At 36.9% G+C, this 14823-nt stretch overlaps 1 protein-coding gene across 1 annotated transcript in view; it reads right to left on the bottom strand.

Moving 5' to 3' along the window:
• LOC103506175 (elongation of very long chain fatty acids protein AAEL008004) overlaps positions 1-13457 on the bottom strand; it is a 28246-nt gene extending 14789 nt beyond the window's left edge. The window contains exons 1-2 of the mRNA XM_017442750.2: positions 13364-13457; positions 8450-8640 (exon numbers count right to left, since the gene is read on the bottom strand). Of these exons, the coding sequence (XP_017298239.1) occupies positions 8450-8640; positions 13364-13424 (252 nt within the window). The 5' untranslated portion in view covers positions 13425-13457. The remainder of the gene's footprint in view (positions 1-8449; positions 8641-13363) is intronic.
• Between the last annotated feature and the right edge of the window lie 1366 nt (positions 13458-14823).

Raw genomic sequence — 14823 nt, 5'->3', positions numbered from 1 at the left:
TTCTAAGGCAGGGAGAGAGTGAGATATACGGGAATGTAAGATGTTAAACAACAAAAAGATAAACATCAAAACTTGTAAACAATATGTAGATGTACGCTAAAACTTTAAAACCAACCAACGACATTCCACACATTACAAACTTGCCTCGGAAATATCTAAGAGAATAAGAGAGGAAGGAAAACACAGACAGAAAAGGAAAAGGAGAAAGACGCAGGAAGGGAAAGACAGAGAAAAGGGAAACAGAAAGAAGGACTGAAAATGTTTATTTTGTTACAGATGTTTATTTTGATGTGTATTTTGTTTTTTTGTGGCTAGGAATTCTTGGATCCTGTTGGATATGTGTTACCAAAGTTATTCAAATTCCCAAGCATTTATCTCAAAACCTTATGAATTTCTTCATTTCTTATTTCTTTATCTCAACGTTTGTTTTGTTTAAACATTACCAATATATAGAGGTACATATTACACATAACTGTCTTTATCTCATCCTCGAACACATTATACTGTGGATAGTTTTTTAGATGTCCTTCTGCCTCGGAAAAAAAAACATTTGATAAGATAAAGAATAAGACGTAGAATCCCTTTTTCTCAGCTGTTTAAACAACATCTCTCATTTTTAAGAGCAGTAGGTAGTAGCTACCTACCTCATTATTTGATTATAACAATCAAATTATTACTGTTATTTGTGGTTAGCAAAACACCTTTTGTGTAAATCACAGCATTAGGTACTAAGTGCCTCCATTTACATTCCATTCTCATTTCTTATCAATATTTTAACTGTCGTCACTGATCGTTACTGTTTTAATGTAGCTTTTGGTTTGCTATTAATTTGTTCACAGGAGGCCGAGTGCACAATTGCACATGCACAATTTGCAAGCATTGAGCCAAAAAACTTCGACCATGCCAGGAATTGAAACCAGGTGTGAATTTCACGGAGGTTCTAATTTAATTTAATATACAAAATCAATTAAACTGGAAAATAATGGCGTGTTTTATCGAGATTTCTTCTCGTGCCTTAAAATACATACAAAATCTTTAAATAATGCGCCATCAGGCAGTGGGAAACGATTTGTTGGATTCCATCATGACCAAGGAAGTTCAAATGCCAGATTGCCATGGCGCCATACTATTTTGCCATATTTTAGCGAAATTTGGAAAAATGCCACAAAAAGACTAAAAAGCCTTATTTTGCCATAGTGAGTCGTGATAACGTTTTTTGGTGCCGACCTATCATTGCATAAACTATTCAATACTGACATTCCTTAGTTCATACCATAACGTTTTTTGGTGCCGACCTATCATTGCATAAACTATTCAATACTGACATTCCTCAGTTCATACCGAGAAGTCCTTTATCATCTCAGACTACTAACGGAAATCTCAGAGAAAATGCTCATCTGCTAGGCTCGAAATATTTTTTCGATGTAAAGACCTATCAGCAAATGATAAGATTAGATAGCGAGAAAACGAGCAGGAATGAATAGTCCAAGAGAATCTTTACATAGAGAATTACAGACAGTATTAAACTTCACTTTCTGTATACCTATGTATTGTATAATAACGATCTACGATTATACAAGTATACATGCCTACTACAAATCGCAAAAATTCATAAAAAGTGTGAAATTTGCGAGTTTATCAGGGAGCAAATAATATTTTCAACTTGTAAGTCATCAGACTTATCAGACATAGGGAGGAGCGCCTCTTATCTTACATGATATAGATGGAATTCATTGGGATGACTCAATCGAGACTGAATACAACGACCTGGGCTTAGCACGTTACCTAGGTACTCCCATAGCGAACACTACAGGGTGGGGCGTGGCAATTTACTTTCTTAGAGCTAGTGTGAACGGATCCTTGTAAAAGTTTTGATAAGTTCGTGGCGACCCTGGTCGATGGGGGCGTGGCAATTTACTTTCTTAGAGCTAGTGTGAACGGATCCTTGTAAAAGTTTTGATAAGTTCGTGGCGACCCTGGTCGATGTACGTTACAATCTGCAGACAGGCTGTCACTGGTGAAAAGTCCAGGGCGGACGATTCCAGTGGCTGTTTTGTAAGTAGACATTAAACACTGACCTTGTCCTCCAGGTTGGGGTTTGATCGTAGGGCTCGTAGATTCGTATAAGCTTAACCCACCCTTTGAGGCATTTAATACACTTAAGACTCAAAGCTCAAAGTGGACTTTTTGTGAATGAGATCGTAGGGCTAAACACACGATAGTGTAAAATGGCGCGACGAGGCAAACAGGCAAACTGTTACAAAACTTCAACACTTGTCTCGGAACAACGGCCTGATGAGCTGGCAGACGGAAACTTTTTATGGACGTAATGGAAAACAAGATTACGATGTCGATTTCAAAATTGCCACTTGGAATGTTAGAGCGTTATTGCAAGCAGGCCAAATGCAAGAGACGGTAAATGAGATGATAAAATACAAGATAGACATAACAGGAAGAAAGGCAAACCAAGATGGATTGATGACTCATAAAAGACTTGCAAACGATGGCGAGATGCAGTTGACAATTTAACATGGGTGAAGAGGATTTTTGAGATTCGTACATTCGTATAAGCGAACAACGGCCTGATGAGCTGGCAGACGGAAACTTTTTATGGACGTAATGGAAAACAAGATTACGATGTCGATTTCAAAATTGCCACTAGGAATGTTAGAGCATTATTGCAAGCAGGCCAAATGCAAGAGACGGTAAATAAGATGATAAAATACAAGATAGACATAACAGGAAACAGGAAGAAAGGCAAACCAAGATGGATTGGTGACTCATAAAAGACTTGCAAACGATGGCGAGATGCAGTTGACAATTTAACATGAGTGAAGAGGATTGTTGAGATTCGTACATTCGTATAAACTTAAGCCTGATTCACACTATAGTGCCAGTCAAGGTCCAGTCACGGTCCGGTAACGGTCCGATCAAAAGATTGAGTATTCACACTATCGTTCAAGCAACGTTCATGCTTCGGTCATGCTTCGGTCATTTTTCTTTCATTTCTAGTTGGTCTGAACGAAGGAATGTTGATCGTTGCTTGATCGCTGCCTATTCACACTACAGTGCCAGTCTCGCTCCGGTCACGGTCCAGTTTCGGTCCGATCAAAAAGATTCGTCGCGAGAATGTTCCAAATTTTGACTGTGAGCTGACCGTTACCGTAACTTGACTAGAACGTCTAGTGTGTACACTCACATTTACTTGCCTTCAACAATCATTTGATCGGACCGATACCGGACCGTGACTGGACCTTGACTGGCACTATAGTGTGAATCAGGCTCAGGAAGAAAGGCAAACCAAGATGGATTGGTGACTCATAAAAGACTTGCAAACGATGGCGAGATGCAGTTGACAATTTAACATGAGTGGAAGAGGATTGTTGAGATTCGTACATTCGTATAAACTTACACCTAAGCCTCAGAGCTCAGAGTGGTTTTTTGTGTATGCAGTTAAGGAGATGAATTGTTGAGAAGGCCAAGGACCCCCCAGGACTGTAGACCCATTTGGTAAAGTAAGTACAAAGCTACAAAGTATACGAGAATTTAGTTTCGTAAATTTGCCACAAAATGTTCATGTCCACGAACCTGGTTCAGTCAACATCTTCGTGCAGCCTAGGGCCCGTTTCGTTCTTACTGGAACTTATCAAATAGACATATAGCTCTCAGGTACAGGCTTATGATTTGGGATTTTTTTTTTAAATTTTCGCGATGGAAATTATGGGAAAGAAAGAAGTTGTATGAGCACGCCAAGCTGCGCTGGTTTGGTCTCATTTATTACCTTATTACGGAGAAATGTACGTGATGTGGTATTGTCAGGACTAACATAAAAATTTAACACTCTAAAGCCCAGTCCACAACTCCATGTTATTTCAGGTCGCAATGTAGATTTTATGTAACAAAGACAGTATACAAGTATCCACTATAACTGAGGTGGCCCTCAGTTTTTTGTATCAATAGCATACCTACTTAAACACGTTAACAACAGTGCTCACATTCTACTACTTTGTCTGCTCGCTCGTTCATATTCAGATTTACATAGATAAAGCTGGCGATGGCGATCACCATTTTACTACTTTGTCTGCTCGTTCGTTCATATTCAGATCTACATAGATAAAGCTGGCGATGGCGATCAGACTTTGTCTGCTCGTTCGTTCATATTCAGATCTACATAGATAAAGCTGGCGATGGCGATCAGATTCCCAGGAACTAGAAGAATGGTAATTACAAGTATCCACTATAACTGAGGTGGCCCTCAGTTTTTTGTATCAATAGCATACCTACTTAAACACGTTAACAACAGTGCTCACATTTTACTACTTTGTCTGCTCGTTCGTTCATATTCAGATCTACATAGATAAAGCTGGCGATGGCGTTGAATGGTAAGAACTAGAAGAATGGTAACTAGTGTCTTCCTACTCTTTTCCATCAAGGTGTGGGCTTAACTTTGAAACTTACTATGGACTTTCATTAGTATCCCCGTCTTGACCTTGGCCTGGTACGATCATTATTACCGTTACTATGGCTCAGTCTCATTACGTCATCTTTTGTTTTGGATTCGCTTAGTGCTACACCTCGAGATAAATTACACGCCTCTATCCTCAACGAGAGTATTACTATTTTTACTTGCTATTGCTACTTGTGTGGGCTTAACTTTGAAACTTACTATGGACTTTCATTAGTATCCCCGTCTTGACCTTGGCCTGGTAAGATCATTATTACCGTTACTATGGCTCAGTCTCATTACGTCATCTTTTGTTTTGGATTCGCTTAGTGCTACACCTCGAGATAAATTACACGCCTCTATCCTCAACGAGAGTATTACTATTTTTACTACTTTTGTTTTGGATTCGCTTAGTGCTACACCTCGAGATAAATTACACGCCTCTATCCTCAACGAGAGTATTACTATTTTTACTTGCTACAACTCAATTTCGTACATAGATATTAGATGGAGTACCAAAATTTTCGTCTCAGCCATAGGTACGAGTTAGATAATCAATCTATAAATTATAAATAATGATAGACTCCTTTTGGAAAACAATCATCAATGGGCGTAGGTAATGAATTACCTACAATACTGAGGCATCTTCTAGCAGTGTCTGGTAGGTTGCTGATAGTAATCTCAGATTACACTATTACATGACCATTGACCAAACCTGGTGTTTTTACAGCACAATCTAATGAATAAGTAGTTCTCAGGTACCCACACAACTATCTATCCAATTCTAATTGCTACTTGCTACAACTCAGTTTCGTACATAGATATTAGATGGAGTACCAAAATTTTCGTCTCAGCCATAGGTACGAGTTAGATAATCAATCTACAAATTATAAATAATGATAGACTCCTTTTGGAAAACAATCATCAATGGGCGTAGGTAATGAATTACCTATATACAATACTGAGGCATCTTCTAGCAGTGTCTAGTAGGTTGCTGATAGTAATCTCAGATTACACTATGACATGACCATTGACCAAACCTGGTGTTTTTACAGCCACAATGTAATGAATAAGTAGTTCTCAGGTACCCACACAACTATCTATCCAATTCTGTTTTTACAGCACAATGTAATGAATAAGTAGTTCTCAGGTACCCACACAACTATCTATCCAATTCTACTATGTATTTCCGCTTTTTTTTACTTTCTATTATTTTCTCTTCAACCAAGGATGCAGGGTAAGAGAAAGAGACCAAAACTGAGGTGGAGAGATAAGGTTGAGGAAGACTGGAGAGAGAAGGCATTAGGCATTATTATTATTATTATTATTATTATTATTATTATTATTATTATTATTAGCAGTCAAATCTGTCATTAGAACCAAAATGGGCAAACATTTTACTGAATTCTATTTCCCATGAGGGAGGATGGAATATTTCGGAACCTATCAAGATTATTATTTAAAGGACGTAGTACGGTAGTGGTTTTAGGCGTTTACTTTTTTTTTTTTTGTATCCTAATTAGCTAATTACAGAACGACCTCGACATAGGGTTGCATACTTGTAGGAAGGGATATGGCCTTCTGTTCGTAATATCCAAATTCTACTGTACCTAATTTGAAGCATAAATTATAGTCGATGGTTCGGATGGTTTAGAATTGGGGTAAAAGATCTCGTCAGTCTCATCCTAGCAGTGTATAAGGACTATAATTGAATGGCTAAGAGGCAGAGCGGACTAAGTCGAAAAATCAACATGGACAGCTATAGGAGGAGGAGGAGGAGGAGGAGGAGGAGAGCGAGGAAGAGGCCAGGAGGAAAGTAAAAACAAAATGAACTAAAAGCTTTTATATAAAATGAACATAGCTGGAGGTTAGAATGGGAAAATCACAAGATATAGGGTGCTAGAATGTGCTGATACAGGCATTGTTCAATCTTCATGGTGATAAAATTGACACCTTGAACTTAAATTTCTCCCATATGGATTATAACATGATATTCTAACAGTAGTAGACCTTGAAAAAGAAAAATCTGGTGTGATTGTCTTAACATCACACGAAAAGTGAAGCGAATCAATTTAGTAGAAAAATTCGTGCAAAAACAATTTTTGCTCAAGGATCAGTAGTTTTTGAGAGCATCCAGAAAACTTTGGTACAGCTAGAGGCAAAGATATGCATTCATTAGGAGGGACTTTATAATTCATTATCCAAGACACTATCTCACAACATTATGCCGAAATCCAGAACAACACAATGTTTGTACAGAAAATGTTCTTCATTTCTCGAACTATCTCCGTTGTTTCTTGAATGCAACTGGGTAGGTAGATATAAATACCAGAATTTAACAGATAATGAAGTATGTTATTCCCTTATCTACTGTTTGTTATGCATGGTCAGGTTAAATATGTCAGATATGATGCTGGTTTATGCTGACTGCATCAGGGCGACAATTGCCTATCGTTGCAAACCTGCACACAACTAGAAGGACACAAGGTGGCAAACATTATTTTAATGATAATGTTATACCTATATTTGGAAAATACAGTCGTTATCATATGGTTACCTGTTACCAATGATTATTACAATGATAAAATCCTCAAAGATATCGAATTAGGTATATGAAATGCATGGAGCGTCTAAAACATGTCATAGATACATTTAAATGTCATGAAACAACGTCAATCCAAATGAAACAAAATAATAATCCTGAATTCAGAGAAATGGATGTACGGAATTGCAGATCCAAGCTTACCTATCCTTTTTGCTTACTTTCCTTATCCTATAATAACGAAAGTGATTTTATTTAATTTTCTCCCGAGAAATTTATGACAGAGAGAAACCAAACTTTTCAGGACTTTAAGTAAACCGCGTATAAAATGAATACACGAGAGAGAAACAGGGAGAAAACAAGGAAACGGGATAATAATATTCCAATACATTCCCATGATGTTTAGCCGCGGGAGCTGAGTTCCAGTAATCATCCTCGGGATCCAAAGTGATTTTATTTAATTTTCTCCCGAGAAATTTATGACAGAGAGAAACCAAACTTTTCAGGACTTTAAGTAAACCGCGTATAAAATGAATACACGAGAGAGAAACAGGGAGAAAACAAGGAAACGGGATAATAATATTCCAATACATTCCCATGATGTTTAGCCGCGGGAGCTGAGTTCCAGTAATCATCCTCGGGATCTGAAGTCAACATTGAAGAGGTCAAAGGTGAAAGATACCTAATGAGGAGCTCCTTCAGGGGGAAATAAAATACATATTTTGAGTCGAGAGTTTTGACAGAGGGAACTGTAACTGCTAAGGTCTTATGGTCCCGAAATCGAAGAGAGAAGGAAAGATGCGAGAAAGTCAGCCGTTCCGAACACGAACATTATCCGTTCAGGATAAAATCCGCCCCGGGCGGGAATCGAACCCGCGGCCTAGTGCTTACAAGGTAGACGTGCTACCAACCAAGCTAATAATAATGAAAGCCGTATTTAGGAACAGAAATTATCGCTCTCAAGATTCAGCACCGTAAAAGGTAGGTGGGATTGTAATTTGGACTGCAGCCTTCTGGAAGAGACATACTTATAGGTCTTGTGATAAACTTGCCTATCGGAGCTCAAAACTTTCGGCGTCCACGTTAGAGATAGCATAATAAAATAACCAAACAGACCAAAAGTCATCGCAGCATCAATCGCAGTGGGTTCCGTTTTCACAATGTCTTGAACTTGATCCTTCCTTTGGCTGGAGTCAAGTGGCCTAGTGCTTACAAGGTAGACGTGCTACCAACCAAGCTAATAATAATGAAAGCCGTATTTAGGAACAGAAATTATCGCTCTCAAGATAGACCTAAGTAAATTTTTGGCCAAATGCTTCAGTGTTAGGTATTTGAGAGCCAGTATTTCGTTCATTAAATATGTCAAGATAGACCTAAGTAAATTTTTGGCCAAATGCTTCAGTGTTAGGTATTTGAGAGCCAGTATTTCGTTCATTAAATATGTGTGTTCTGTGTTCACTTACCTCATAGAATATCCATGCACTAAACAAAGTTTGAAACAAGTTATATACAATGAGAACTTTTCGCAGCTGGAAAGGTTTTCTGTTTTCCATGAGCTTTGGTCCGAGCACTCTGGAGAAATATACATAGCCTAAACATATGAACAAGGTGGGGAAAGGACTAGACATCATGGACCAATCGTTGACCCGAGGATCTGAAACAGAGAACAGGAGAAAACATGTTTAGAATCCAACCACTTAAATCAATAAAAAGACAGAGAACGAAAGAAAGCAGAAATAACTAGGGTAAATTTGTGCAATTAGATTAGTTCTTGTGTAAGGTAAGAGTATTCCTGACTGGAAATTTCGTAGAAAAACTTTCCCATTGGGAATATCCAGTTTTCATTTTGAGGAATCCCATACATTACCCTGCTAAGGTACTCTTTGTATTAGCACAGTTTGGTCCTAAGTATCAAGAGCAATGGAAGTGGTTTACAATGCAAGCGGGTTACCCGTTCTTTGAATTGAAAATTGGAAGGGGTGTGATCACTAAATCATTACATAACGCGACTTTACTTCATAGTCTTCATTCCAATTTGCAATACCTCGTTTACAATGCAAGCGGGTTACCCGTTCTTTGAATTGGAAATTGGAAGGGGTGTGATCACTAAATCACTACATAACGCGACTTTACTTTACAGTCTTCATTCCAATTTGAGTGGAAAACACCGATTTTTGAAATTGGTGTTTACAATGCAAGCGGGTTACCCGTTCTTTGAATTGAAAATTGGAAGGGGTGTGATCACTAAATCACTACATAACGCGACTTTACTTCACAGTCTTCATTCCAATTTGCAATACCTTACCCCTGAGTGGAAAACACCGATTTTTGAAATTGGGCAGGAATCACTTAAATTGCCCTTGGATAGCTAGTTATGTAGTTGTTATTGCTGTTGTTATTTGACGAACACAATGGTGGGAAGTGAGCAGACGAGTTGGACAAAATGGAAAATAATTGAGGTCAAGAGTACAAAATCAAGTGACTTGATCCGACGCATGAATTATGCATGCTTACAAGTGCGGTTATCGAACAGGTAAGTAATCAATAATGTACAAAATTGTATTTGAAGTGCCGGAAATCCCGGAGCTCTGAGAATTTATGTTCCCCAGCTCAGGAAAAATGCAAGGAGAGTATTCTTTTTCATATGCAATTATTTTCCTTTTCTACTTTTCAAGTTCTTTAGAAATCGTATTTTCTAAAAAGTCAACGAATAAAATTTGAAGTGCCGGAAATCCCGGAGCTCTGAGAATTTATGTTCCCCAGCTCAGGAAAAATGCAAGGAGAGTATTCTTTTTCATATGCAATCATTTTCCTTTTCTACTTTTCAAGTTCTTTAGAAATCGTATTTTCTAAAAAGTCAACGAATAAAATTTTTCTCTGTGTCTTATGTGGAAAATTAGGCGGTAGAAGACGACAAAAAAGAGGAAATATAGACTACATATGAATTATTGCTATATAAAGCTATAAAGAGATGTTCTTAACATGAAAAGGGCAGAACGTGGATGCAATTTTCACACGAGGATGTTTTTCCAAGAAGAAACAAAAAAATATGTTTACATAATTAAAGTTTACAAGATGGGTATATACAGCAGATGAATGCGCATGGGCAATTAACATGGAGTTTAACATGGAGACAGAGGTCTAACAAGGTCGAACATTAACATGTAGACAGACGTCTAACAAGTACCTAAATGAGATGATAAACATGAGGGAATTGAGAGTATACAAACATCTTGTCATTTCTCTGGACCTTTTAGATATCCGCAGATATACCAAGGATCCCACCATTTAGTACTTGGCAACAAAGCTCTCTCATTGAATATCACGCATTTCCTTATTTGTACCAGCTCAACAGCATTCCTCGAGAGAGGAAGGTTAGCAATATCTAGGTGGTATTCTAGTAATAGGTAGCATGTGAATGTCTAGTAGTGCAACTTACAACACACATAATACATAATAGGACTTATGATTGATGATTTCATAAAAGAAACGCATTTGCAGATGGTAATGCAGCTGGTTTTGAGTTAACAAACATTTACACAGAGAACATGACATCAGCGTAACTACATTAATAAAAGTTAGGTGCTTGCTTAGCTTGAATAATGGAGCACAGGTAAAACTCTGGTAAACACTAAATATGTACGTACAGCTATATATGATAAGTACATACTGTAATGTGTAAATAGTGGAATATTTTCAAACAGAAATAATGACGTGTGGAATATTTAAAGCCCAAGTTAAAGTAATTAAGTAACTGTTCTATTATATTATTATGAAACAATATTTCTAGAAATCCCTTTTAATAAATGCCCAATCTGATTGATGATTTCATTAAAGAAACGCATTTGCAGATGGTAATGCAGCTGGTTTTGAGTTAACAAACATTTACACAGAGAACATGACATTTACATCTTGTATTCAATCAAATAGATCTACATGCAATTTTCTTGAATGTGTCTTGTATTGCTTGTATGTAGTAGGTATTGGATAAAATATAAACTGGGAATAAAGACATCTTTAATTCTGAAATTGTCAATCAAGAGTAAAATCTTGCACTATTGTGATGAGTTGAAAGCGCTAGATATTCAAACGAAATTAATGAGACACTGATCAAAATAAAGAACAGTCATACTATAAAGAAAACACCAAAAATGTAGGTATTGGATAAAATATAAACTGGGAATAAAGACATCTTTAATTCTGAAATTGTCAATCAAGAGTAAAATCTTGCACTATTGTGATAAGTGATCAAAAGTGCAGAACAGTCATACTATAAAGAAATCATCAAAAATGTAAATAAATATGAACTATACATATACTAGAGTTACACATGATTAAATAAGGGAGACATTTGCAAACTGTCATAAGTTGCGTCGGAGTAGTTAGCAAAACAAGACCACTTAGCACAATAGACCAACTTGTTGTCGACATTATTTTCATTCCTTTATACGGAGACATTTGCAAACTGTCATAAGTTGCGTCGGAGTAGTTAGCAAAACAAGACCACTTAGCACAATAGACCAACTTGTTGTCGACATTTTCATTCCTTTATACATATATGGTATAGGCTTTCATAGACCAGTATCATGGAACAATAGCAACCCTTATGTCACAATGGCAGACATCATCAGCATACGGTAATGGGATACACATACAACATACGAGTACTTAGCCTATTTATGATATTCAAAGAAAGAAAAATATTCACAACCTGCCGATGCCACTTATGAAGGTGTTGAACGAGGGACCTTGAATTGAAGAAAAAAGTAAACGCATTCAGATAATATCAGAGATACATAATAATATTTTAAAACTAACACATATTATGTTTGCGGCGGGTGTGAAACTAGGCCTGCTCGTGAGTCGTGCGTTACCCCACCATTAGCGAGGTCACCTTAGCTCACGACAAATTAAGTGGCTTCATGTTCATAAGCAAGAACTCTATTTTACCAAACACAGGTCTCATGAGCTTTATGTTTTGTTTACCTATGTTGCCATTTCCAAAATAAATTAATTTATCAACTATTTTTATGGGCAAAATCACTTAATTTTCTACATTAATTTTCCATGTAATTGAAATCCAACTTTTCGAACGCGTCGTACGAGTAATACGAGTATGTAAGCAACCAGGTCCCACTGATTTCACATTCAGATTTCCCCAGCCTCAAATTATTATTATGTGTTATTATTTTTTTTTGTCTTAACTTGGACTTGAATCACCACTCTCCAGGTTTAAAGTCCACCGTGTTAACCACTACACCAATGAGGTTGATCAAAAGTTATATAACAAATCAAACTTTTGCCAACTTTAGCGAGAAGCTGTATGACCAACTAGTTGACCAAGTGATATGGAGTGATAAAGTGAGAACTATTGAAGTCCTTCTCTAGGCGGTAACAGCGTAGTAGACCTTGTATCTTATGACGAGACCTGTGAAGTGTGCAACTTCAGTAGATTCTCATTTATGTCACCGAGCATTGATCTTTTGTGGTAGATTTAAAACCAATGAGATTAACGTGGTTGCATGTAAACAAACAAGTAAACATTGTAATCAGTTATGTTGTGGGTTAGGGGAGTGAAATTTCTGGACTAAAAAAAAGAGAGATACATATATGTATGTACATGATTTATTTAAATGTAGAAAATATTAAATTTCTGGATAATAGGGGCACTGAAGATATTTATTTGGTACCTAATGAAAAGATTACCAGGGCTTTCATCGGGCCAAAAGAAGTTCAGGTCTTTCCATACTCTTTGAACACTGGTTTTTCTTTTAGCAGAAAAAACGTCTGTTTCCCTCACTCCAATGATTCTACAACACCCTAAATGTTAGCTTTTCAACCTCAAGAGCTACATTATTGTATGTACATTGGTGTAATGAAGAGATTAACATTGTTCAGTCATGCAATCCCTGGATAATCCAAGTATTGTTACCATATATTATTCACCACCAGAGAGAGGGTATGTTTTCATTCGATAAGGCAAAATATACTATTAGGTAACATGCACCTCAACTAACTCAAGTTTCGACAATACCAGTATAAGAGTATTTCTCAAAGGGCCACATACACTTAGCTAATGTTTTTCATTGTGTTATCTTGAAGCATGTTTTCAACGTTATTTGTTCTACTTTTAGTTCTTGTCTTTTTATTATCTTCCTAAGGATCCTTTGATGTTGTCCTGCCCATCTTTCTTCTTCTTATTCTTTCACTCAGTTTTCCCCGAGCTTGCGTTGAGTACAAAAAGATAAACTAGGAATGAATTAGGCACCTTGGTTTTTTTCTTTCCAAGGTGTAAACAATATGGTAATGTTTTAAACCATCACTTGATCGAATATTAATGTATTTTTAGGGAAAAATAATTCAAGTAAAAAACTCACCACTCTGTTTGTCCATTATAAAGTGGTATTTGTCTACAATATTGTGAACTAGGGTCGCCATGGTCTGAAACAAAAAAATAAAACAGGTTATATTTTTTTGACAAAAGAGCAATCAAAAATATTCAAAATATCAAGGAATTTAATCATTCACACAAAATAATAATCCATAATACATGCAAATTTTACCTGTAATTAAAGTGTAGGGTTACTGTCTAAGGCCCAAGGCAATCTCTACCATCCAACCAAACCAAACAGTCATACCTCGTCATTGAACGGATAACCAAAGAACAATAGGCACTTCACTGAATTTTTGGTGACAAAGTGGGGAGGGAATGAGGACCTTGAAAGGAAATAGGAAAGCCTCGCTCTGGTTTGGAACGCAGGCCATGTAAAGCATTTATCAGAGTGGATCAACTTGCTTTATTAGACGACATTGTACCTTGAACTACTTCAAATGTGAATACACCTCTATTGATACGTCATATTGTGATATACATAAGTAAGAGCAGTTACCTGGTTTATATCAAGATACTAGTGTATAAGGTGGGTAGAAAAATAAATAGGCAGATAATAATTTTATCAAATAAAAAATGTGGGTACAGTACATATACTGTATTGTCATCTATAATTATTATTTTTCTAAAAACGTGCTTTTACAAGCAGAATAGGTACGTTGAAACTTGAAATTCATGACCTGTGATGACTTACGTTTTTCTTTGTAAAAAATATGTAAATGCAGTTTCTTTGTGTTATTATGTCACAACTTTGGTGCTCACTGCAGCATTGTAGGATTTTCCCATTATCTCAATAATCCTAAAATCCAATGTTTAACTACCATGCTGGCACCGGTCGCTATGCGCATTTATATGTCATAGCTACTCATTTTCCTCACGAGGCTGAGTGGGCCCCGCAACAGCCAGTCACGGAATCAATCATTTGCATGTTTTCTTGACCCCGCCGGGAATCGAACCCGGGTCTCCCGCGTGCAAGGCGAGCGCAGTGACCACTACGCCATGGGAGTTTGGGAGTTGACTTACGTCTTTCTTTCGAGCCTCAAGATTAAAATAAATTGTTCAGGATTTACGTACATTAAGGTGTACACTTGATGGAGTTCGCCTGTATAACTTTTTCCATTTACCTATTAAAAAGGAGCAGTAATATAGAGGTCATACATATCACATTCAAACGTAACAATGAAAACAAATACATCTATGTATTTGATAACGAAGGCTTCGGCATAAATATAAATAATTATATGAAGCATACGTAAACTCATATGCAAATTCATAGGTAAATAACTCAAAGGCCTGTTTATGGTATTCTTTGAGTCATATGAAGCATACGTAAACTCATATGCAAATTCATAGGTAAATAACTCAAAGGCCTGTTTATGGTATTCTTTGAGTCTTAGATTTATACCCATACATTTGTAACTGTGGTAGAAATGGCTTTCGGTCCTT

Source organism: Diaphorina citri, unplaced genomic scaffold (assembly GCF_000475195.1).
Source record: "Diaphorina citri unplaced genomic scaffold, Diaci psyllid genome assembly version 1.1 scaffold220, whole genome shotgun sequence".
NCBI lineage: Eukaryota > Metazoa > Arthropoda > Insecta > Hemiptera > Psyllidae > Diaphorina > Diaphorina citri.
This window is presented reverse-complemented; position numbering and strand designations above follow the sequence as displayed.